Below are 25,392 nucleotides of genomic sequence, written 5' to 3'. Positions count from 1 at the left end.
TTCTGCATAATCCATCGCTTTATTTATCCATTCTTCTTTGCTGGTAGCTACTTCTTCCTTGCCAACAAAGGTCCGTATAGTAAAAGCTATGGTTTTCCCAGTAGTGATGTATGGAAGTGAGAGCTGGACCATAAAGAAGGCTGATCGCCGAAGAATGGATGCTTTTGCATTATGGTGCTAGAGGAGACTCTTGAGAGTCCCATGGACTGCAAGAAGATCAAACCTATCCATTCTGAAGGAAATCAGCCCTGAGTGCTCTCTGGAAGGACAGATCCTGAAGCTGAGGCTCCAATACTTTGGCCACCTCATGAGAAGAGAAGACTCCCTGGAAAAGACCCTGATGTTGGGAAAGATGGAGGGCACAAGGCGAAGGGGACGACAGAGGACGAGATGGCCGGACAGTGTTCTCGAAGCTACCAGCATGAGTTTGACCAAACTGCGGGAGGCAGTGGAGGACAGAAGTGCCTGGCGTGCTCTGGTCCATGGGGTTACGAAGAGTCGGACACGACTAAACGACTAAACAACAACAACTTCTTCCTTCCATTTTTGTGCATAGAGAATTCTGGCTGCTGTTCTTTACATACATAAACAGCTGAATCGTCTTTTTTTGGAACTTCTGTCCCTATAGCTACTAAGAGAATAGCTTCAAGTTTGGGGGAGGGTATTATCACTTTTTTATCTCATCATATATCATTTCCCCTAATCCCCTCGCTTTCTTACAAGTCCACCACATCAGAGTGCCTTTTCTTGACCACTGAGTAACCACTGCTTACACTATTATATCTGGGATCGGGAGATGAGAGGTCTATATCAAGAGATATGGCTCTCAGGCAGAGTTGATTCCAAAGACAGCACTTCTCTTGATGTGCACTTGGTGTACATCACATTGGCTAATCTCCCTGCGAACAAATAAGAATGAATGTTGAATAAACAGGTTGTCTGGAAGCAGCCCTGTTTTGCTTTTTCCTAGAACCTCAGTGTCCACCAGGTACAGCCAAGTGCGAAATAGTGGCTTAGAAAGAGGAGTGCGGATATACTTAGAATTAAGGAAGAAGGCACCTCTGACTACATCTTAGTACAGGTATTTGTTTTGAGTTTTTGAGCTCACATTCATTTCCATATAAAAATCCATGCCTGATTTTCCCTACCCCTTGCTTTGTTTCAGCAGCCTAATTTAGTGAATCGTTTTTATTGATTTTCCAAATTTTACCAAATCAGCCACAAATTAAGACAAATTGAATTCAACTTTTCCAAAATTTGCTTTCCCGCACTCCGTTCTTGGTGTGTCCAAAGTTTCCTCTTGCTTCGGCTTTATTTTCTTAGTTGTTTCTAGCTCACATTCCATTTCTTACAGTTAACCTTATAGTACAATAGTTTTTGGGTTTTTTAAAACTTATTTATCTTTAACCGTCAGCCAATTCCTGCACATACAATATTTCAACATTTGCAATATCAACCAGTTCCTATTGTGAAACAACTGGGAATCATGAATGCTTTATGAGCTACCACAAATCTCCTGAAATCCTGGATCTACCGTCTGCCAGAAATTGGTGTTCAGAATTTACATCACTGGCAGACTTGAGGCCTGGGAGCCTCTCTAGATCTAAGCATTTTGTGTAAAACGCCTGGTTGTTTTGGTCATACAGAACAGCATGCAAAGGAGTGGCATTTGTTGTGTGAATGAGCTCTCTGGACAAAAGTAGGTTTTGCATTTTCACGAACCGCTTTGGCAATCTGGTTTCGCTGCTGTGTTTTTGTCACGATCTTGCCTGTGATTCTGGGGCAAATGACATGTTTTCCCCGCCGTTTCTTTTTTCATCTTTAGCAATCTCACGGCTGCCTGCCGTGTGTTGTCATGTCACTGCTGTTGTAGGGAGATCATGGCCATCATAGGTGAGCAAGGACTCTGACCTCGTAGCTCGTCCAAGAGCATTTGCTCTCTTCTCTCATCAAGAACGCTCAAAGCTTCTGCCCAATGGCTTTCTTTTGTTGCTTTGCCAGGGCACAGGGCACTTGGCATGGGAGATGTGAGATGTTAAGGCCTGGCGTGAACCCCATTCCCCCTCCCTCCTCCAGCCTTTCACACGCATATGCTCTGGCGATGGCTAACCCTCTTGTATAAAACCCCTTGCAGCCCACAGAAAGAAATCTGAGTTTGCAGAGCCTGGAGGAGAAGCCTGACCATGGAAGGGCAACGGCTCTCATCCTACGGAAGGCGTTTTGGCGCGCAGACTTCCTCCATCCACCACGCCTTGAGGTTCTCCCCAGGGCGCAGGTACCTGTCTTCAGGCGCCGGCACTCGGCTCTCCGTCACCAAGCTGAAGACCTCCAGCCTCAGCTTCCGTGCTGGACCCAAGTTCTCCCCGGACAAGGTGGATTTTTCCCTGGCCGATGCCCTCAACACCGAATTCAAGGAGACCCGCACCAACGAGAAGGTGGAGATGATGGAGCTGAACGACCGCTTTGCCAGCTACATAGAGAAGGTCCGGTTCCTGGAGCAGCAGAACAAAGTCCTGGTGGCCGAGCTCAACCAAATCCGAGACAAGGAGCCCACCAAGTTGGCCGACATCTACCAGGAGGAGGTGAGGGAGCTCCGCCACCAGGTCGACCAGCTCACCAACTCCAAGGCCCGTCTGGAGATCGAGAGAGACAACCTGCTGGAGGACCTCAACAATCTCCGGCAAAAGTAAGGAAGGTCCAGGGTCTCTTTTCAAGTTTTGACTGGGCTGGGTGGGGTAAAAGGTAAAGGGACCCCTGACCATTAGGTCCAGTCATGGCCGATTCTGGGGTTGCGGCGCTCATCTCGCTTTATTGGCCAAGGGAGCCGGCGTACAGCGTCCGGGTCATGTGGCCAGCGTGACTAAGCCGCTTCTGGCAAACCAGAGCAGCGCACGGAAACGCCATTTACCTTCCCGCCAGAACGGTACCTATTTATCTACTTGCACTTTGACGTGCTTTCGAACTGCTAGGTTGGCAGGAACAGGGACCGAGCAACGGGAGCTCACCCCATTGCGGGGATTTGAACCACTGACCTTCTGATCGGCAAGTCCTAGGCTCTGTGGTTTAACCCACAGCGCCAGGGCTGGGTGGGGAGGCACCTGCAAATAGGGAATGAGGCAAGGAAGCAATATGCAGAAGCTTGGGGAACTGAGGATTTGGAGGAGATATCTCAGGGACATCAACGTTATGCATTTTAAACACGTGGGAACAGGGAATTTATCCCCCACAGAGCTACAGTTACCAGCACACTTTACGAATTCCAGTTACCAGGATTCTTGGGGGGACGGCATGTCCTTTAAATGCATGGTGTGGGTGGGTGCTTTGTGAGTGGGCTTTGCACACTCAAGGTCTTACTGACTGCCTTGTTTGGCTTTGGAATGGGATTTTTTCCCAGCAGGTCATATTGGCAAAAGAGTTTTGGGAGGGGTACATTGGCCTTCCTTTGTGGCACATGGCTAGGCTTGGTTGCTTGACCCATCTGGAGCAGGGAGTGTCAGATTGTGCATCTCGGGGTCCCTGGGGTTCCTCAGATGATTATTAGTTTTCCATTAAAAAACTGGTCATGGCAGATGAACTTCCCTTGGTGACAGCTTGCAGTCTTCCCTTCCAAGCCAGAGCTGCAGGGGCGTGTCATATAATCTATAGCACATTCTCTATTAACAGAAAAATATAATGAGGCCCAAGCATAGGAGCCAAAGTGCCAAGGTCCCTTCATCTTCCCCCAGTAAAATATTTGGGGTGGCAGGGCCTTCCCAAAGTTGATGGGCATTGCCATTCAATTGGTGTGTGTGCTCTGCATCTTGTGATTGATTGTGCGGGGTGGGGCTTACCTGGGGCCCCCAATATTTCATTCAAGTTGGCTCCCTTGGGCCCAAGAGGTCTGGCCAGTATCCCATGTGAACGTGGAAAGTTTCCGTAAAGGCAGGAAGCCTGAAAACTGAAAAACTATTGTTATTTCTTCTATGGGCATTTGTTAATGATCTGCCAGCTCTTTGATTGCGGACTAGTTTCGCTTCCAGGGCTAGCCCTTTAGGTAAGGCAAATCCCTTGCCTCAGGCAGCAGACCAGGAGAGGCAACCTCTAACTACCTGCCAGTCCACTGCAAATTACCATAAGCCTGTCGGTTGTGTGGCATAGCCTCTAGGAGCACTCCTAAAGTAATCTCTGGCGTGCCAGTAGTAAGTTGTGTGAAGCGCTAAACAGTATTTGCCACTGCCCCCTTTCCAGGGTTCTGGTGGATCAACTCCACCCCCATGCTTCCTCCATGAGATATTGTAAGGAAAGATGGCCACAGAGTAAGGTTACCAGATTTTTTTCAAAGAATCCGGGGACACTTTTCCTTTTTTTTTTTGAAAAGAGAAAAAAAAAGTTATTAAAAAAAAGTAGTAATATCTTGTCTTCTGTGGTCTCCTCTGTCGCGCAGCCTTCCTCTGGGCCCCAGCCTGCTCTCTTTGAGCACTAGCCACCATGGAGTAGGCTCGGGTCAGGCCTGGGCTCAGCCACATGTCCTTGCCCTCCCAGTGCTCTCCTACCTCTCCTCCTCAGTGGTGGCACCAGCAGTGGCGCGGCAAGGTTGGGGCTCCCCTCTTTTTTCTCCTTCGTCTTTCTCTCTATTCCTTCTCCTTCTCCTCTTCTCCTTCTCCCTGCATCGGCTCCAGGGCTTTCCTGGCCCCAGAGCACCTCTGGGCAGTCAGCTGGGTGACTGGGCGCTCTCGCTCCTGGCTTGATTTGGGTCATGGGAGGGGGTCAGCGGTTCCCCCAGTTGACATGCCAGGCGTCCCCAGTTCCCCCTCAGCAGTGGCAGCAGCAGTCTTAGCAGCCCAGTGCCAACCCGGTAGCGCTGTTGGCCCTGGCTGACTTCAGGAGCTGTTCGCTGCCGTGGTGTCCGCCATTTTGCCTCGCTGGAAGTCCCCACATAACGTATCTTGTGCCGTTGAACCAATCATGCAACATTCATTCCCTACTAATAAATCTACAACACTTAAAATGTAAATCCGGGGACATTAAATGAAATCCGGGGACGGATTTTGTCCGGGGACAGATTTGTTAATCCGGGAACTGTCCCCGGGAAATGGGGATGTCTGGTAACCATACCACAGAGGGCCTGGAACGCCTGGAATGCCACTGCTAATGTAACAGCAAAAATGACCACAAACACAAATAATTTTTTTAATGACCTCAGAGGAGCAGCGCTGGCTGGTGCCCGTTGAGGCTGGTAGGGTGGAAGGCAGGGAGCCCAACAGTAGGTGGTGCTAGAGAGCCAATGACATCCAAGTTTTGTCCCCCATCCTCTTCCCTGCTGAGTTCTTCAAGGGCAAAACTGAGACAGAGGAGGAGGAATCAGATATCCAGAGCCACCCTCTGGACTGGATGTAAACACAAAGGCAGGTGGGCTTCCAGGAATCAGGATGGAGGTTGATGGGGCAGTGCCCCATATGCCATAACGGAGCAGCCTCCACAGTGGAGGAGGTGGGGGCAGCAACAGCACCAGGTGCCTCTAACAGATTAATGTTTTGTGCTAGCATCTGGTCCTGGGAGGGTGGTTCATCCCAACAGCTGTTGGCCATGGGATTGGATAGACCAGAGTCATAGAACTAGAAGAGATCACCTACTAGTCCAATCCCCTGCTTAGCGGATGATTGACAACACAGCATCCCTGACTGATGCCTGTGCAACCTCCCCTTAAAACTGCAGCCCAGGAGAGCCCTTCCTAATCTCTTATTCTTTAGAGCAAGTGTAGAGACCTCCAGAAGTTGCTGAACTACATCATTCCTGGCCATGTTTGCTGGGGTTGATGAGGGTTGAAGCTCAGCAACGTCGGGAGGGGTTCCCACACCCAGTGCTTTTTTTCCCCTGGAGGTACTCAAAGTTACCCAATACCGGCACCTCCTTTTTCTAGCAGAGAAGCACTGGTTAAATGTGTGGCACTTACTGTAGCAACTTCATGGCAAGCTTGGCTCTGCGACCGTGGGTGCCATGCAGTGTGCATGGCCCTGGCACGGAAATTTGTGGGTGCCCAGTCCCTTCATGGGGAATTTTGTGGGTGCTCAGGCACCCAAGGCCCCAGGGAATTGGCATCTATGTTTCATGGTAAGTGCTGTCACCTTCCCCCCCCCCCGGAAGAAAAGCACTGCCAACATCTGCTTTAGAAGACCTCCCTGAGACGAACAGTTAGCAATGTGAGAGAATCTGAATTTAGCAGCCAGGTGACACAGATCCATCCATTTGGGTGGACAGTGAGACATGCGCCCACCAGCTTGATAAAATGCGATCCCCGGGAACTCTCATTCAAGGTTGAAAATTAGGGGTTTGCTGTGTGACAGACAATTTTAAAAAGCAGATGAGGCAGGAGTTGCAAGCCAGCTAGCCACTGGTCTGGTTGCCTGTGGTAAGAAATCAACTCCATACAATTAACAGGAAAGGTTTCCAAAAGTTGCATATTTTATTGTTTGAGGCCACAAGTGAGTAACACAAAGATGTGGGCCAATAAATATGGTTATGGGTTAGTATAGTGTTTATGGGCTTAACTGCAGGTGGAACATCTAATAGCTCCTGGGGAGATGGAGAGATGAATTCTTCCTTGCAGCATAGGAAGGATCAAGTAACATTACCTCTTGCTTAGCATCCAAGCTACGGACCTGTGACATAGCCAGCCCCAAACCTTTTCCACCAATATCCTCTCTCCATTTAATAGCACTAAAGCACTCAGGCGCAGAGCTGGCAACCAGCGCTAGTGTTCCAATAACAGCACATGCCCAGGGTAGCCGAGACTTCTAGATTTTGTTGGACTCCAGCTACTATGAGCTCCAGCTGGTATAGTGTATTCCTAACAAGATCAGCAAATAAAACTGCCAATATCATAATACTGTTGTGCAAATCGATCATGTGGTTGTGTGTACAGTCCGGGTTGCCACGCCTTAAAAAGGAGATTGTAGATTTTACATAGTTTGGAGAACGTGGATAGAGAGAAGTTCTCCTCCGTTTCTCATGACGCTAGATCCCACGGTCATCCGATGAACTGGCTGTTAGAAGATTCAGGAGGGACTGAAGGAAATGTCTTTCCATGCAGTGGTGGTCACCAACTTGGAAGGTTTTAAATGGGGGTACAGACAAATTCATGGAGGATTAGGCTTTCAGCGGCTACTAGAGATGGCCACGCTTTGCCGCTGCTGTCAGAGACAGCATGTACCTCTGAATTCCAGTTTCTGGGAATCGGAAATGGGGAGATGTCAGGGACCGGACTGAAGAGGAGGAGGAATGGTGGAGATCACCCATCCCCTTCTCCTGTAGCTGCCAGAGAAGAGAGAGGCAGTATTGAATTACAGCAGAACTATGAGGGAGATAACAGCTCAGAGACAGGTGAACAGCAGAGTTATGAGGTGTTAGGAGAAGGAGGGGGGCAGAGCAGCCAGTTGACACGTCATCAGAGGCGTCTTACCTATAGAGGCTAGTGGCACGGGGCGCCGGGGTGCCAAATTCTGGAGGGCGCCAGGGAAGAGGTGGAGGTTGGCATCAGCTCACTGCCCTCGCCTGCCTCCGCCATGCCACGCCGAAGCAGCACCACACCTGAAGCCTTCACCTGCTATAGCCACCATGGCATGAAGCGGCTGGCTGAGCCGGGAGCTGCCGCATCCAGCCTCTGCCTCTTCCCACCGGAGGAGCTGCCCTCTAGTCGCTGCCCGCCTCCTCCAGCCCCGCAAAGCTGGGTGCGTCACTGGCAGCGCCGTCCTCCCTAAAAAAGGTTGGCAACGCTGGGAAACGGGGGGGGGGGGAGCCAGAGGGATCTTTGCACTACGGCGCCGGATATGCTTAAGATGGCCCTGCATGTCATTAGACAGCATAGATGATCCACCGTCCCCTACAACGCGGCTTTCGTTAAGAGTGCAAGAGCAACGAACGCAGAGACATTTGACCACCGGGGGCCACCGTAGGGCCAGATGCTGTTGCTAGAGAGAGAAGTTGGAGGGGCTCAGAGTGAACAACTCCATCATGGAAGAATGACTGGATTCTTTGTCTTCTACCATGATCACTGAATAAATAAATCTTGTTTCCTCCCTGCTTCTTTAAACCATCGGAGGAGGGAGAGAATTCCTCAAGCCTGACAGGAGGGTGTTGTTGTACTCCTGCTGGTTGGCTCCCCAAGGGCGGTTGGCCCCCAGGAGAACAGAGTGTTGGCCCTTTAATCTGATCCTGCAGGACTCTGTTCTTATGCTAATATTATCGCTGCTTTTGTTATTGTTATTTTGTTGTATTAATTGCATGCAAAGCCTGAAGGGTTCAAAAACTTGCAAATAAACGGCGCAGAATTAGAAAAGGTCTGAGGGCCTCATGCAGGCTTTGACCTTGACATATTTTTTCCCATTGGTTTCAGCCCCTTGCAGAAGGGAACCGATAATTCAGCACAGATTCCTGATTTTCCCATCTCTCTCTCTCTCTCTCTCATTTAAGGTTACAGGACGAGATTAATCAGCGCCTTGAAGCTGAGAACAATTTGTCTTCCTACCGACAGGTGAGGCGGAAAAAATGACGAATCCCATCCTGGAACTATGGGCAGAGAATGCAAGATGGCCTTGTAGCTTGTAACTGATCGGAAGTAGTTTCCTCCTTGCTACATCATGTGCATGCATGTATGTGTCTCGTGGAAGGGCTGTGGTTGGGCCATCTGTAGCACATGCCAGGGCAACCCACTTTTTCTTATTATTATTATTATTAATAATAATAATAATAATAATAATTTATTATTTATACCCCGCCCATCTGGCTGAGTTTCCCCAGCCACTCTGGGCGGCTCCCAATCAAGTATTAAAAACAATACAGCATTAAATATTAAAAACTTCCCTTCAGATGTCTTTTAAGGATAGGATAGCTACTTATTTCCTTCACATCTGAAGGGAGGGTATTCCACAGGGTGGGCGCCACTACCGAGAAGGCCCTCTGTCTGGTTCCCTGTAACCTCACTTCTCGCAATGAGGGAACCACCAGAAGGCCCTCGGCGCTGGATCTCAGTGTCCAGGCTGAACGATGGGGGTATACAGGACCGAGGCCGTTTAGGGCTTTAAAGGTCACCACCAGCACTTTGAATTGTGCTCGGAAACGTACTGGGAGCCAATGCAGATCTCTCAGAACCGGTGTTATGTGGTCCCAGCGGCCGCTCCCAGTCACCAGTCTAGCTACCGCATTAGTTGCAGTTTCTGGGTCACCTTCAAAGGTAGCCCCACATAGAGTGCGTTGCAGGGGAGAGAGAGCATGCAAGAGGTTCCATTTTCCTCCCTGTACATGACCGTAAGGGCCAAAACAGATAAAATGTCCCTCATTCTCCCCTCTCAATTCTTAGGACGTTGATGATGCTGCGTTGGCCCGAATAGACCTGGAACGTAAAATTGAATCACTTCAAGAGGAGATCAACTTCCTAAAGAAGATCCACGAGGAGGTATGGAGTACAGGGCCGCCAAGCTGAAGCTCCTCCATCTTGAAAGGCAGTTGGGGTAACAGGCCGGATTGAAGGCCCAGATCCACAGCGTGGCTTGTGCTCTGTTTTCCCTTTAACGCCTGCCAAAAAACAACAACCAGCCATGTTTCCTGCGAGAGGGAGAGAGACATACTGAAAACTGGTTATTCGGTCCCATTGCTGGGAAAGCCAACCGACTCTTCATCTGGCTCAGAGGCTCTGGGTTCTTAACTGCATTTTTGTGAGGCTCATTTTTAATGGTGTTTCTCATTTTCATTGTATGTTAACAGGACTGCATTTCACTTTATGGGCCATTCAGGTTGAAATGCAGCTTGCAAATTTTAACACAAGCAAGCAAACAAACCTAGACCTTTGATCCTGGAGATGTTATATTTCCCATGTATTCCTAAAGATGTCCAGGTTTCCTAAGATGACACATCTTCCCTCCACACACAAAGGAGGCAAAGATATGCCCACTCGATCTAAACAATGAGCAAGGAGTGCCCGGCACTGCTTAGGATCATAAGAAGCCAGCAGCAACCCTCGCTGACCATCAGTGCAGCCTTCAAAGGCTCACTCCACCATCTTTATTCAAAATGGCATCCAACAATATCCTAACATAAACAAAATCCTGTTCCCTGATCTCAGGAACCATTGTGCCAAAGTTAGTTAGCTTGTCTGAAGGGATCACTGCAGTCTTGAAAGACTGAGTCTGCCATTTTGTTTCACAATGGTGCCCAGTGGTATCCAAAGAGTTTAGCAGCTGACTTCCTTCTGCCCCCCTCGGCAATGAATAGACCACACACTGATAAGTAAGTTTAAAATTGCTTTACTTACGGTTTCAAGGTCTCAGTCATGCATTGTCTTATGCAGCAATAATAGATAACACAGACAACATATTCTTGGGTAGAAATACAGAAAAGTAGCTTCAGACACGAAGCACATCCTCTCTCCATGACTTGCACCTTGAAGAAGAGAGTGAGGAAAGGAAGAGGAGAAACACATCACCTCTAGAGCTTTCCCCAGAAAAACCCACTCTTTAAAGCTGACTCGAAGCAAATGCCTATTCAGGGTTTCTGCAGATTACCATTTGCTCCGATTCAGCTTTAAAGAGCAGTTTTTCGCAGGCAAATCTCTGGGTCAAGGAAAAGGGCACTTGGACATGGAGCTCAGACCGTGCCTGGAAAGCGCAGAGGAAAGGTAAGTGTGGATAAGTCCTACATTTGTGAATTTGCCCTGATTTGTTCCCCAAAGTCTTAATTGGTCCAGTTTTTGGGAAACCCTGCCCTGTGTATGAGGTTTCTGCATTCATGACTCTTCTGTCCCCTTCTCAGGAGCTTCGGGAGCTGCAGGAGCAGCTGCAGCAGCAACAGGTCCACATCGAGATGGACATGGCCAAGCCGGACTTGACATCTGCCTTGCGCGAGATCCGCATCCAGTACGAGTCCATGGCCTCAAACAACATGCATGAGACTGAGGAATGGTACAAGTCTAAGGTACGGGACCAGGGTGGAGGATCCCCAGTCCAGCGAGATGGAGGATCCCCAGTCCAGCACAGCTTTGACTAGCATTCCAACTGAATGGGGCTGCCACTCAGATTGCCCATTCTAGACGAACAGGGCCTTGCACCATTGAGATGCTTTGGAAGGTGACAGTAAGAGATGGGAGGGATGTTGTAGATGAGACTTCTGATTGCATGCATGGCTAGTGACAGCTTTCAGTGCATGAAGCACAGGGTGCATGTGTAACTCTGGTCTTTTTCTTTACTATTCAATATTAATCATGTGCATTTTTAAAATTTAATGACATTTCTCGCCCGTACCAGCAATGGTTGCTCCAAACACCTGTGATAACAGGTGCCTTTTCTCCGAGATACTTCCCATTTTGAGTTCACTTTGGGTGCTTCCATTTGGTGGAGAAACCATAGACTTCCTTATCGCCTGAAAATTCAAGCACAATTTCCCTGTCAGGAAGGGAAGTGAAGGGTTTGAAGGTCACAGTGGTGATCAGGTATAAGCTCTGGCGACACAACCTTTTCAACCAGGGGTTGATAACCGCCAGCTTGGGGGCCTAATCCAGTCCCTCTCAATAAAACAAAAACAAAAAAGCCTTCTCCTCAAGACCTTACTGATCTTGGCGCAGCAGCAAAACGGGGGGGACATTAAAGTAGATAACAGTATCAATAAACACATTTGTAAAGTTGGGCTATTGGTCAGAAGCAGTAATTTAGCTGTAGTCAGTACTATTTTTCTAAAAAAAAGAGGTGTCAGAACTGAGCATGAACACCTCCCTTGTTCTCTTAGGATGGCAATGGTGCCCACCTGAGAGGTGCCGGAACTGAGTTCAGCGGCAGAGCAATCCGATTGGGCGCCTGGGGCAGTGCATGCCCTGCGCCCAGGGGCGGAGCCAGCCACTTGTGGAGGTGGGGCCATCCATCCATGGGGGCGGGGCCAGCCGCCCGTTGGGTGGGGCAAGCCAGGGCAGGACGCTCCATGGGGCCTCCAAGAAGTTTGCCTGCCTCCACCAACTCAGCCACCTTAAAGCTGAGGGGGAGGTGGCGGGTGGCCCATTTGGGGCAGCGCGGAGCCTGCAAACACCCAAGCCATTGTGTTGCTCCCAGGAGAGACGCATGGCTCGGACGCGCTGCAGCCCTGCAGTGAGTGCCGCCCGGCATTTTGTCACCCCCCTCAGTGGTGACACCTGGGGTGGCCCACACCCACCACACACCCCTTCCTCCACCCCTGAGTTCCAGCAATTCCTGCTGGAAAAAAAGGCCCTGGATACGGCACTGGGGTGGGAATAGCACACTTATGTGGACACAAACTGCCCTCTTCCCTGGTCATGGATAAGCAGAGAGGGGGGCAATAACAGCCCACCCACCCCCATAGCTGATCTGCCCAGATCAGCTGTGGAGAGAGAGGGTTGTGTGCTGGTGTGAGTGCCCAATGCGAGTGAATGTGTTCCTTGAGCCACGAAACAGAACGTTAATCTGACTTCCGCCTGGTAGTTTGCAGACCTGACCGATGCAGCGGCACGAAACATCGAGGCCCTGCGTCTCGCCAAGCAAGAAGCCAACGAGTACCGCCGGCAGCTGCAGTCCCTCACCTGTGACCTGGAGTCCCTGAGGGGATCGGTAGGTGGAGCTGATGCGGAAATTTGGAGAAGGGAGTTTAAGATTGGGGAAATGAGAAATGGAGAGAAACCAGAATCGACAGGTTCATCCGTCTCTGGCTCCCGGCTAAGCCCAATGGAGAGGGCCTCACCTCTCCCTCCGCCACAGTCAAATGGAATTGGCCAACAATGGAGTTGGTTCTAGGAGGCGAGGAGACAAATGGCAGCTGGTCCCAACTGAGCCGGTGGAGGAGGCCTGGCTCTCACTGTCTGATGCAACCAGTTGGAATGGATAACCTTTCCCTCCCCCCTCCCCTGCCCCACATGACTGGCGTTCCTTCCTGCCCACAGAAACCACTCCATGAAAATTCACCAGCATTTTGCTGCGAATTTCTCATAAGTTACACCTTTTTAGATGTTAATAGGATATTCCCCCCTAATACCTCCCTTTTTGCACAGCTATTCTCCCTAACTGGGATGGGGGTGGCGCTGTGGGTTAAACCACAGAGCCTAGGACTTGCCGATCAGAAGGTTGGCGGTTCGAATCCCCGCAACGGGGTGAGCTCCCGTTGCTCGGTCCCTGCTCCTGCCAACCTGGCAGTTCGAAAGCACAAAGTGCAAGTAGATAGATAGGTACTGCTCCAGCAGGAAGGTAAACGGCGTTTTCGTGCGCTGCTCTGGTTCGCCAGAAGCGGTTTAGTCATGCTGGCCACATGACCTGGAAGCTGTACGCCGGCTCCCTCGGCCAATAAAGCGAGATGAGCGCCGCAACCCCAGAGTCGTCCGTGACTGGACCTAATGGTCAGAGGTCCCTTTACCCTTTACCTTTTTCTTCTCCCTAATATAATGCAATTTGGTATATTATTTTCATTCACATATGCATCTGTACACACACTTTACTCTTACATTATTTTTGCCTGTGTTACTTGGCTGGAGAATGGTGTTGCAAAATTCAGATAGTTAGTTTTTTCCCCATTTTGATATGCATTTTATTTTTTTGAAAAATCACAATTTGGTTAAGTTTGCCTCTAAGTGCAAATTGAATCAAATGTCTCCCCAATCCCTAACTGGGGTAAGCTGCTATTGGGTATTCCTCTTCCAGCATTGTCTCCTAAGTAGAAAGCGATTGTTCCACCTAGTCCTTATGTAATGCCATTATGCAATAATATGAAAGGGTTGGCTTGTTCCTGAGTGTGCCTCGTCTCCTCTTCCTTCCCTGTAATAATAATAATAATAATAATAATAATAATACTTATAATTATTTATTTATACCCCTCCCATCTGGCTGGGTTTCCCCAGTCACTCTGGGTGGCTCCCAACAGAATAATAATAATAATAATAATAGCGATAAAACATCAAACATTAAAAACTTCCCTAAACAGGGTTGCCTTTAGATGTCTTCAAAAAGTCAGATAGTTGTTTATTTCCATGACTTCTGATGGGAGGGAGTTCAGCAGGGCAGGTGCCACTACCAAGAAGGCCCTCTGCCTGGTTCCCTGCAACCTCACTTCTCACAATGAGGGAACCACCAGAAGGCCCCGATGCTGGATGTCAGTGTCTGGGCTGAACGATGGGGGTGGAGACGCTCCTTCAGGTCTACTGGGCCGAGGCTGTTTAGGGCTTTAAAGGTCAGCACCAACACTTTGAATTGTGCTCGGAAACATACTGAGAGCCAGTGTAGGTCTTTCAGGACCGGTGTTATATGGTCTCAGCAGCCGCTCCCAGTCACCAGTCTAGCTGCCGCATTCTGGATTAGTTGTAGTTTCTGGGTCACCTTCAAAGATAGCTGCATATAGAGCGCTGTTCCTCATTGCTTATGCCTCTTTGGCTTGTGAACCATTATTGGTCAACTGCAAACTGCCTTGAGTGCTTTGGCAGAAAGGCAGGATCTGAATGTAGTTCATAAGGGAAATGAGCGAAAGGTATATATTCTCAGAATGTATGTCACTTTCAGCCTCCAAGCTGGGTCCAACATGGATGTTGCTGACATGGCTTATAACCTCCCCACATCAGCTGTGGGCTCAGGATGTCCCTTCCCCTTTGCAGGTTAGTAACAGACCACTTGTTTTGTTGCATTCGCCGGTGACGCTTCCCTTGTCCTCATTACAGAACGAATCTCTGGAGAGGCAGCTGAGGGAGATGGAAGACCGCTATGCCCTCGACACTGCCGCCTACCAGGACACAGTGATTCGGCTGGAGGAAGACACCCGCAGCCTCAAGGAGGAAATGGCTCGTCACCTCCAGGAATATCAGGACCTCCTCAATGTCAAACTGGCTTTAGATATTGAGATTGCCACCTACCGCAAACTCTTGGAGGGGGAGGAAAGCAGGTAGGGCCCAGAAACTCCCATAGCCATAGTGTTGTGACATATTTTACAAGGAATTGCTGGGGAGACTGTCAGAGCCATACAAAGCTCCTTAAAAGCCCTGCGTGCTAGGCTTGTTCTACATATATGCAGCCAAATGAGGGGGCTGAGTCTTGGCGGTGAAATGGACCGTACCACTTCAGACTACAGGTAGGGGGTCCCATTTTAAAGGTTAAAAAGGTAAAGGTAAAGGTACCCCTGCCCGTACGGGCCAGTCTTGACAGACTCTAGGGTTGTGCGCTCATCTCACTCTAGAGGCCGGGAGCCAGCGCTGTCCGTAGGTTAGCAGTGTGTTAAATACACACAACTCCCCACAAGTAGGGAATCAGCACAGTGGGAAGGTGGGCTGGGCTGTGAACACTTACAAATGGCAAGTCCCACCCATAATCTAAAGTGGTATAGTCATACCTCGGGTTGAATGTGCTTCAGGTTGAGTGCTTTTGGGTTGCGCTCCGCAGCAACCCGGAAGTAACAGAGTGTGTTACTTCCGGATTTCGCCGCTCGCGCATGCGCAGACACTCAAAATGATGTCACACGCATGCATGGAAGCTGCAAAACACGACCCGCAGACGCGCCGTCGCGTCTTATGTTCCATTCAGGATGCGAATGGGGCTCCAGAACGGATCCCATTCGCATCCTGAGGTACCACTGTATAGTCGCCTCTTATTGTCTTAGGAGTTTTCCAGTTCATTCTGCTTCAAGGAGAGACCAGGCCTCCCTCTAAACTTGGATGGGTCTCATAAGGGTAATTTGGAAAAAATGAGCCTCCAAGTCAACTTGTTGCTAGTCAGACAATGGGGTGAGCTCCTGTTGCTCTGTCCTAGCTTCTGCCAACCTAGCAGTTCGAAAGCACACCAGTGCAAGTAGATAGATAGGTACTGCTGTGGTGGAAAGGTAAACGGCGTTTCCGTGCGCTCTGGTTTCCGTCACAGTGTTCTGTTGCACTAGAAGCGGTTTAGTCATGCTGGCCACATGACCCGGATAGCTGTCTGTGGACAAACACTGCCTTCCTCAGCCTGAAAGCGAGATGAGCGCCACAACCCCATAGTCACCTTTGACTGGACTTAACTGTCCAGGGGTCCCTTTACCTTTTTACCTAGTCAGGCTCTCTGGTTTAATATTGGAAATATTACCACGTACTGTTGCTTTGAACCTGATCTTCCAGGGCACCAAGCATTCCTTGATCTAATGTGTCACTGTGTAGGTTCTATATCCAGGATCCACTATGCTAAAACCCTCCAGTAGACCCGGGGATGACTCGTACCAAATAGCATTTGAATATGACCAAGCAATTCCTGTCAAACCTCTGTTTGGTGTTGTCCTTAAGTCAGAAAAAACTGTTGTTCTTTTCCGCCTCAAGGCATTTTGGACTACAGTGGTACCTCGGGTTACATACGCTTCAGGTTACATACGCTTCAGGTTACAGACTCCGCTAACCCAGAAATAGTGCTTCAGGTTAAGAACGTTGCCATTATTCTATGGACTCATATACAGTGGTACCTCAGGTTACATATGCTTCGGGTTACAGACTCCGCTAACCCAGAAATAGTACCTCAGGTTAAGAACTTTGCTTCAGGATGAGAACAGAAATTGTGCTTCGGCGGCGCAGCAGCAGCGGGAGGCCCCATTAGCTAAAGTGGTGCTTCAGGTTAAGAACAGTTTCAGGTTAAGTACGGACCTCTGGAACAAATTAAGTACTTAACCAGAGGTACCACTGTACTGCTCCCATCATCCATGACCATTGGCCAGGATGGCTGTGGCTGATGGGAGTGGTAGTCCAAAACAAGCTGGGGAAGGGTGTTGTTTGCCATGTTACTTCTGCCGGATCAGCCATTTTGTGAGATGTGTGCTTCTCACCTGAGCTCCTTTGGCTCTGCTGCTTACCCAGTACAAAACCTGGAATTAATTAATTAAAGATGCAAGGTTGGGGAAGGATTGAAAGAATTAGTGTTAGGATATTTCCGTTCCACCTTAAAAGGGAGCAGGCTGTGAGTCACAGAGTCTGCGTATTTCCTGTTCACAGGATGTTTATGTTTTCTGTTGCTTTCGTTTTCTCTTTCTGTGTCGTAGACACTAAAGCAGGCAGTCATGTTTTTCTGTGTTCTGATCAACGCTGAATAAACTTGTAAATAATGCTCTCCTGAGTGCGACTTTTGCTGTGCATTATCTGCTGATAGAGTGTGCATGAGCTCTGGAATGTGGCAAGATATTTTCTAGAAACTCATGTCACTAATTGCTGATACTGCGTGCCTACGGGAGATCGATGGATCGTCCGGCAGACGGCTTGGGGCCATGATGGACTTTGTCTCCCTGGCAGTATCCCAACAATTAGGACCGATCAGGGGCAGCTCACCCTGATTCGCCACCTGGCAAAACAGGAAAGTGGTGCCCTGCACTCGTCACCAAAGCCACCCTCATCTGAGTTGTGCAGCAGCGCCCGCAGAGCAGCAACAGTGACAGCGGGTTCTTGTGAGATCTCTTGAGATCTCATGGAGCTCTTGCAGGATCAAATGGAGCACATGAGATCTCTTCCGATTTTGGCAAAGTCTTGCGAGATCTCAGCAGCTACTGCTGCCTCCTCTTGCAGTTCCACTGCCTGAGGCTGCGACCTTAGCCTGCCTCATGGGTGGGCTGGCCCTGAGACTGATTCAAAAACCCACTCTCTTTTCCTTTTCTTCCTTGTGTCTTTGCAGGATTACCATTCCAGTGCAGACCTTCTCCAACCTTCAGATCCGAGGTAAGGAACCCATTCTGTCATGAGGATGGCTGTTGCCATGTGACCACGCACAAATGAGGCAGCAACTGTACATGGGCTGTCCCGTGAATCCATTGGATGAAATAGCGGAAGAACGTTGCCTCAGGAGAGTGAGGAAAATTCTCAGGGATGATTCACACCCTGGCTGGCACTTTCTTGATCTCCTGCCCTCAGGCAGAAGATATAGAAGCATGACTAGTCGCACCAACAGGGTAAAGAACAGCTTCCATCCATGCGCTGTTGAAAAGATAACAACAGGGCAACTGACTTTCGGGTTTGGTGGATGTGCGTCAGTAAACGAGGGGAATTGAGACTAAGAGAGCTGAGTAGGGAGTGCTCATGTAATCTTACTGTTTACAAGTTGTACAAGTGACAATAAAGTATTTCAATTTCAATTATAGTGTGAACCACTAAGTGTGGCAGGCTGTGTGGCAGCAGAGCAGGTGGGGCAGGTGGTGGCAGTGGCAAGTATGATAGTGGCAGCAGGGCAGGGGAGAGAGGTTGTATTCCAAACCTCTGGCTCCTATCTATTTTACTATTTATCTTTGAAAACCAGTGGTGCCATTGGAGGGATGACTTGGGGGGCAGAAGAGCTAGGATCCCACTCAATGGAATGAGCAGGAGGGACCCCAAACTCAGTAGGATTACCACATTTTGAGTATAGCAATACATATTGCCATCTAAAAGCTCCCCACCCCTATAAGAACATGCAAGTTCAGAGTCTAAAATTATCCAACTGCACTGCAGAGAGAAGGCTCTTTGCCTCTCCTTTTTCAATACAGGAAGGGAGGGAGCGTGGGTTTCTAATCCTAGTACCCAATGAAATGCAGATATCTGTAAGGTGGGGCATGTGCAATCTAGGAGAGGCTGCAAAGAGGAGCTGAGCAGGAAAAGCAAACAGTTTCCCTATGCACTGCAGTTTTTCGATGGGGTATTTACTGACGCCTCTTGTGTGCTCTGTAGGAGATACAGGCAAATGTAGCTGCTGCGTTGGGGACCCCTGGATTACAACAGCTTCCTATATGCCAAAAAACCTTCCTAAAACTGAAGTCTTTGGAAATTAATTGGGATCCAATGAAAGCGTTTCCTACACTCCTGTCCTCCTGATATCCATCTCTCATCAGCAAGGCTTGTTTCAAGGCCATGGCTAATACTAGCTTCGAACTAGGAACTTCCCAGCTCACTCTTTGACTGATGTTCTGTGCCTCTTTACTTGTCTTGGGGAGCAAGTCCCATTGGGAACAATAGTAAAGCTAAAGGACCCCTGGATGGTTAAGTCCAGTCAAATGTGACTATGGGGTTGTGGCACTCAACTCGCTTTTCAGGCCGAGGGAGCCAGTGTTTGTCCACAGACAGCTTCCCAGGTCATGTGGCCAGCAGGACTAAACTGTTTCTGGCACAACGGGACACCGTGACAGAAACCAGAGAGCGTGGAAACGCCTTTACCTTCCTGCCCCGGTGATACCTATTTATCTACTTGCACTGGCGTGCTTTCGAACTGCTAGGCTGGCAGAAGCTGGGACTGAGCAATGGGAGCTCACTCCGTTGCGGGGATTCAAACCGCCGACCTTCTGATCGGCAAGGCCAAGAGGCTCAGTGGTTTAGACCACAGCGCCACCCGCGTCCCTGTTTATAATAGTACTTAACTCCAGTAAACACAACTAGGGGTGCGTTGTTAGACGCCACAGCAGTTCTCTTCTGCGCCAGCTGCTACTAGATTCCATTTCATTGCACACCTCTGTTCCACTTTGATTCTTTTTGTGATCACTTTGGTTGTTCTTGTTGCCATATGGGAGGCTGCTTGAAAAACCTTTGAAAGGAAAACTCCTTAAAGAGGAATTTGTATGTTACTGCATGTTACTGAGATGTTTGTCGGTCAAGGTCAAGGTGCTACAATTTAGGATCACTTAGATCTAGTGATGGCTCCCTACTACCTAGCAAGTTCTCCCCGCCCCCCTTTCCTTGACTCTGGTTGCCCTTCACTGCAGCTGCATCAGAGTGAAGAAGGAGCTGAGCTTTAGTTCACCGTTCTATACCGTTCTCTCTCACACACATTCTCCCAGATCCTCAGCATTTCCTTCTGTTTCTTTCCTTGTGGTCTCGCGGGCCAGCTCAAAGTCTATCACAGATGAACAGTGTGTGCCTTCTCCAGGTCACAATTCAGTAACTACCACACTATGACAATGACCGGGCTGTTCTTTCCCTCCTCACCAGAGACCAGCCTGGACACAAAGTCCGTTTCTGAGGCCCACCTGAAGAGGAGTATTGTGGTCAAAACAGTGGAGACAAGAGATGGAGAGGTAGGCAAAAGCTACCCAGGCCTTGGTTTTCTGATCACATGATTGAAAGATCTAGCAATCCAACCTTTTCTTTCCAAACACCTGTAGAATCTATGGACATGCCTGCCCCACTCATTTTATTTTTAATCCTCCAGGAAATAGATTCCTCAGTCTCCTTCGTCATCATGCTCTGTCGCTAAACTGCTCATAGTTAGGAAATTCTTCCTAATATTCAAACCTCCTTCCTCTCTGTAGTTTTAATCTTGTCACTGGTGAGTGACTGTAGCCCTTTTAATCTTCCAATATCTCTTGGCTTCTTGGGACTATATATACCAGCCTCCTTCGGCCTTTCCTGGTAGGATTTGTCTTCTAGAACCTCTGCCTATCATCTTTCAATGATTCTCTCTGCATCCTATTTCAATTTATCAGCATTTTCTCTCTTTCACTGTGCTACTCAGGGCCCCAAATGAGTGCTCCCCGGCACTGAGAAAAGGAGTGTTATTATCTGTAACTTCTTACGTCTTGGGTCCGATGTTTCTGTTTGGAGACAACCAACCAGCAATGGTCTTGGGCTTTTGAGCTGAAGCACCACATGACTGGCATCTGTTTGTTATCCATTGAAGACTATGCATTTCCCTCAGGCATGCTAACCAGTTGTCCTTGTGCACAAACCGGGGTTCCTTCTTCCTATGTGTAACACTTGATATTTCTTGTTGGCATTCATCCCCTTGGGTTTCTCTGCCAATGCCTCCAGTTTACGATGATGAGGGAGATTTATAACTTACAATCAGGCTTGTGGGCAATAGAAAATAACTTTTCTTCCTTCCAGAATTGGTCTCAAGATGGATGGCTGGAACATGAGTCAAAATGGATGGGAGAATGAATTCTCTAAAATGGTCACAGCAAGCTTTTCCAAGTTTGGAGTTTGGGGAATGGTTTGCCCATCAGCATAGATCTATGCATCTTGATGGACTGCATTTCAGTTCCTGTTCTAGTGTCAGTAAAAACAATAGCAAATAAAGTATTTAAAAAGGAAAGGAAAGAGTGAGCAGGCACTTGGGAATAAGTAATTGAAGTTCTGATGCTATAGAGACAGTGTGTGCCAGATGGCAGAATACAAGCCTGTTTTTCTGCCTTGCCTGCTTGTGCCCACAAAAAAAATTAGGCAGTGTTGGTCAGCAGGCAAAAGGTATACTGCAAGGATGAAGCTGTGCTCCTGACAAGACTTTATTCCCTCAGTGAGCACTCTGATCAGCCTGAGATACCACATAGCTCAGATCAAAGGTCTTGCAAGCTGACTTGAGGAAATACTTAGTCTGGAGTATTGAACAGAGCAGAATAACAAACCTGGAAAGTATCGGGCCATAATTATTATTATTACTTATACCCCACCCACCTGGCTGGGTTTCTCCAGCCACTCTCAGTGGCTCCCAACAGAATATTAATAGTAATAATAATAATGTGATAAAACACCAAACATTAAAACTTCCCTAAAAAGGGCTGCCTTCAGATGTCTTCTAAAAGTCAGATAGTTGTTTATTTCCATGACATCTGATGGGAGGGCGTTCCACAGGGCAGGCGCCACTACCAAGAAGGCCCTCTGCCTGGTTCCCTGTAACTTTCGCAGTGAGGGAACCGCCAGAAGGCTCGCGGAGCTGGACCTCAGTGTCTGGGCTGAACGATGGGGGTGGAGATGCTCCTTCAGGTGCCGAGGCCGTTTAGGGCTTTAAAGCTCAGCACCAACACTTTGAATTGTGCTCGGAAACATACTGGGAGCCAATGTAGGTCTTTCGGGACCAGTGTTATATGGTCTTGGCGGCCACTCCCAGTCACCAGTCTAGCTGCCGCATTCTGGATTAGTTGTAGTTTCCGGGTCACCTTCAAAGGTAGCCCCACGTAGAGCTCATTGCAGTAGTCCATAGCTTCCCACTGTGCACAGAAGACATGTGTGTGATGGGGTGTAAATAGTTATTTGGGATAATCCTGAATATTTACCTAGTTCTAAAGCGTTTCACGTATTGTTGCGTTGTGAACTGCCCTGAGATCTATGGATATGGGGTAGTGTACAAATTTAATAAATAAATTATAGCATCTTGTTATCATTCTCACAGTGGCCTTATAAAGGTAAGCCAGTACAGTGGTACCTTGGTTTACAAACTTAACCCATTCCAGAAGTCCATTCTTAAACCAAAGCGTTCTTAAACCAAGGCGTGCTTTCCCATAGCAGCGGGGGACTCAATTTACAAATGGAACGCACTCAACATGTTCTGCTTCCAAGGCAAAGTTCACAAACCAAAACACCTACTTCCAGGTTTGCAGCGTTCTTAATCCAAGCTGTTCATAAACTAAGCTGTTCTTAAACCAGGGTACCACTGTACTGTTATCCCCATAATGTGGATGAGAGGCTTGGCTAACACTGCTTAGTGAACAGGTTCGTGGCAGATTCAAAGTGGAGACTTCCTGTTTCGTTACTTTGTCTCTTGTGGCTGATAGCTACACCAGCCCTTTTGCTCCTTACAAAGCAATTAAATATACATATAGCTGAACAGCTGCAAAGGCATGTACGTGTCTGAAATTTGAGCTAGGCCCCCATTGTTTCCTTCTTTCTACTCCCCCCAGGATGGGGGCTTAAATCTCCTCTCCTCCGCTGGTACATTTTCCAGATCTGCCCTGCTGGTTTACTTCCATCCAGGAAAACAAACCATGACCTTTTAGGGTTAAATAGATATAGGTAAAACATAAAAAAGAAAGCTTGCTTTAAATACCCTCCAACATTTATCCGATGAAAATAGGGATGTCCTATTTAATATTATTAGGTAAAGGTAACGGGACCTCTGACCATTAGGTCCAGTCGTGACCGACTCTGGGTTGCGGCGCTCATCTCGCTTTATTGGCCGAGGGAGCCGGCGTACAGCTTCCAAGTCATGTGGCCAGCATGACTAAGCCGCTTCTGGTGAACCAGAGCAGCACACGGAAACACCGTTTACCTTCCCACCAGAGCGGTACCTATTTATCTACTTGCACTTCGACATGCTTTCGAACTGCTAGGTTGGCAGGAGCAGGGACCGAGCAAAGGGAGCTCACCCCATCGTGGGGATTCAAACCGCTGACCTACTGATCAGCAAGTCCTAGGCTCTGTGGTTTAACCCACAGAACCACCCACGTCCCTATTTAATATTATTATTATTATTATTATTATTATTATTATTATTACTACTACTAATAATAATAATACCCTGCCCATTTGACTGGGTTGCCTCAGCCACTCTGGGCAGCTTCCAACATATATAAAAACATAATAAAATATTAGACATTTAAAAAAAAACACTTGCCTATACAATCATACCTCAGGATGAATATGCTTCAGGTTAAGTATTTTCGGGTTGCGCTCCATGGCGACCTGGAAATAACAGAACGCATTACTTCTGGGTTTCGCCGCTCGCGCATGCGCAGACGCTCAAAATGGTGGGGGGGCCACTAGGGGGCGCATTGGAAGATGGCCGACAATACCATCTCTCCAACCCACACGGGGTAATTAAGAGGCTGTTATGGGAGTAGGCAGCCTCCCTTGTTGCACCAAAGGCGGGGTATGTTGACAACGGGGCTGAATGGGGGGGGGGGACCTTTTTTACTTTCCTTCTATGTGATTTACAAGAACCCCTCCTCATTAGAACCGTCGGTTGAACTGACCCAAGCAGGATGATTAAGGTCTGTGTGGAGATAAACTTTAACCAAAAGTATGCTTTATGGAGACCGAGAAGCAATAAGAGCTTTTGGGAATGGCGCAGCAATTAATTCGGAGTCGCCATCTTGCCAAAGGATTTATAGCCGGGAGGAAGAACGGTTTTGTTTTCAGACTGCATTCCTAGTGAATCTCCTCAGAGGTTTTGAGAAAGGAGGCAGATTGGTGAAGATTAATGACGCTAAGACTGTTTTGATGTATGGAAGTGATGTTATATGGAAAACGTCTGGATATGGCTACTGGATAAAAAAAAAAATATCCACGCAGGATTACAAACTGTTCTAACCAGCTTGCGGAGACTATCAGAGGTCACAAAGAGAAAGGAAAAATATATGAAAATAACAACAAGAGATGTGGAAAAATAATAAGAAAGGACTGGATAGTACTGTGAACATCATAAGGTTAGATTTGTGGACATTAAAACAGCAGTAAGAAGCAAGAAGTTGATTGGATCCCTTTGGAACTTGAAATATGGGTACCCCCAACAAAAATTTAAAATTCGGCTGTGTAATTTGGAATTTATGTAATTTGGTTTGATTTGATGTGATTGGTCGGTTAATAAAAAAAAATTCTTAAAAAAAACAAAACAAAATGGCATCACACGCATGCGTGGAAGCTGCGAAACGTGACCCACGCATGTGCAGTCGCGCAGTGGCGTGTTACGTTTGCTTCAGGATGCGAACGGGGCTCCGGAATGGATCCCATTCGCATCCAGAGGTACCACTGTACAGGGTTGCCTTCAGATGTTTTCTAAACATTGTAGAGTTACTTAGCTCCTTGGCTCGGTGAGTCGCATAACTCCATAACTTCCAACATTTTACCAATGCAAATAGGGATGTCCTAAGGAAAAGTGGGACATTCCAGGATCAAATCAGAAACTGGGACAGCTATCAAGCCAGGGCTGTCCCTGGAAAATAGGGACACTTGAGGGGCTGTGCTTAAATTTTCAATTAAGTGTCATCAGTATTGGCAATCATCTTGTGCATGAACCATCAAGTTACTTGTTCTGTGCTGCCATAGACCCTGCTTTGATTTTGATTTTTAGGGGACAGGTGGGAGTAAGCAATGGGAACCTGAAGCATTTAGAAGGGAGCACACAAAGTTTCAAAATGAATAGGAGCTGTTTTGTGGCCGCTGAAAGCTAGGTTGCGACCCAAGCAGGGTGAATAACTTCCCTCCCATTCTTCTCCCCACTCTGCCTGCAGGTGATCAAGGAGTCAACCCAGGAGCACAAGGAAGTGGTGTGAAGCCAGCGGCCGCAAAGTAAAAGCCACGCTAGCGAAGGGAGGGAGGAGACGCCTGTAGCTGTAGGACGCTAGGAGAAGCTTGCCTCCCTTCCTGACGCTTCAGGGCTATGGCCCCAAAACAGCTCCGCACGCCGAATATGCCGCTGCTACGAGGGGTGGGAAACGTTTGCAAATTTAACTGTTGCTGAGAAAGTATAACCGGCTGCTGCCTCTTGGGCCTCAGTTGCCTGGTGCTTTAGGTGGGGTTTGGGGCCCACCCGCTTTCTTGCATCTTGTATGCTTCCCTCACTGTGTCTAAATGAGGCACCGTGTTTAGACTGGGCTGTAGCTTTGCTAGATGTTATCCGCCTTGGGCTTAACACCAAAACCTACTGCTTCTCAATAAACCTACTAATGAATAGGATCCGTGTTTACTGTTGGTGCTGGGAGAGGTGTGTGTGTGAG

General features: G+C 48.2%; 1 protein-coding gene across 2 annotated transcripts; it reads left to right on the top strand.

Annotated features, from left to right (window-relative positions):
• Window positions 1–2,153: 2,153 nt before the first annotated feature.
• Window positions 2,154–25,351, top strand: GFAP (glial fibrillary acidic protein). 2 transcript variants are annotated; one of them, XM_080976896.1, is made up of 9 exons: window positions 2,155–2,686; window positions 8,449–8,509; window positions 9,335–9,430; window positions 10,783–10,944; window positions 12,456–12,581; window positions 14,669–14,889; window positions 17,619–17,662; window positions 19,895–19,980; window positions 24,907–25,351. In XM_080976896.1, the coding sequence occupies exons 1-9, from the start codon at window positions 2,184–2,186 to the stop codon at window positions 24,946–24,948; spliced, it is 1,341 nt and encodes a 446-aa protein (XP_080833022.1). In that variant the 5' UTR covers window positions 2,155–2,183; the 3' UTR covers window positions 24,949–25,351. The 2 variants fall into 2 exon arrangements, with proteins under 2 accessions (XP_080833023.1, XP_080833022.1); XM_080976897.1 differs by lacking the exon at window positions 19,895–19,980 and having other exon boundaries at window positions 2,154–2,686.
• The last annotated feature ends 41 nt before the right edge of the window (window positions 25,352–25,392 follow it).

The sequence above is a fragment of the Podarcis pityusensis genome (assembly GCF_964106645.2).
Source record: "Podarcis pityusensis genome assembly, chromosome: 13".
Taxonomy (NCBI): Eukaryota; Metazoa; Chordata; class Lepidosauria; order Squamata; family Lacertidae; genus Podarcis; species Podarcis pityusensis.
The sequence above is the reverse complement of the archived record's forward strand: the minus strand, read 5'-3'. Positions and strand labels throughout refer to the sequence as shown.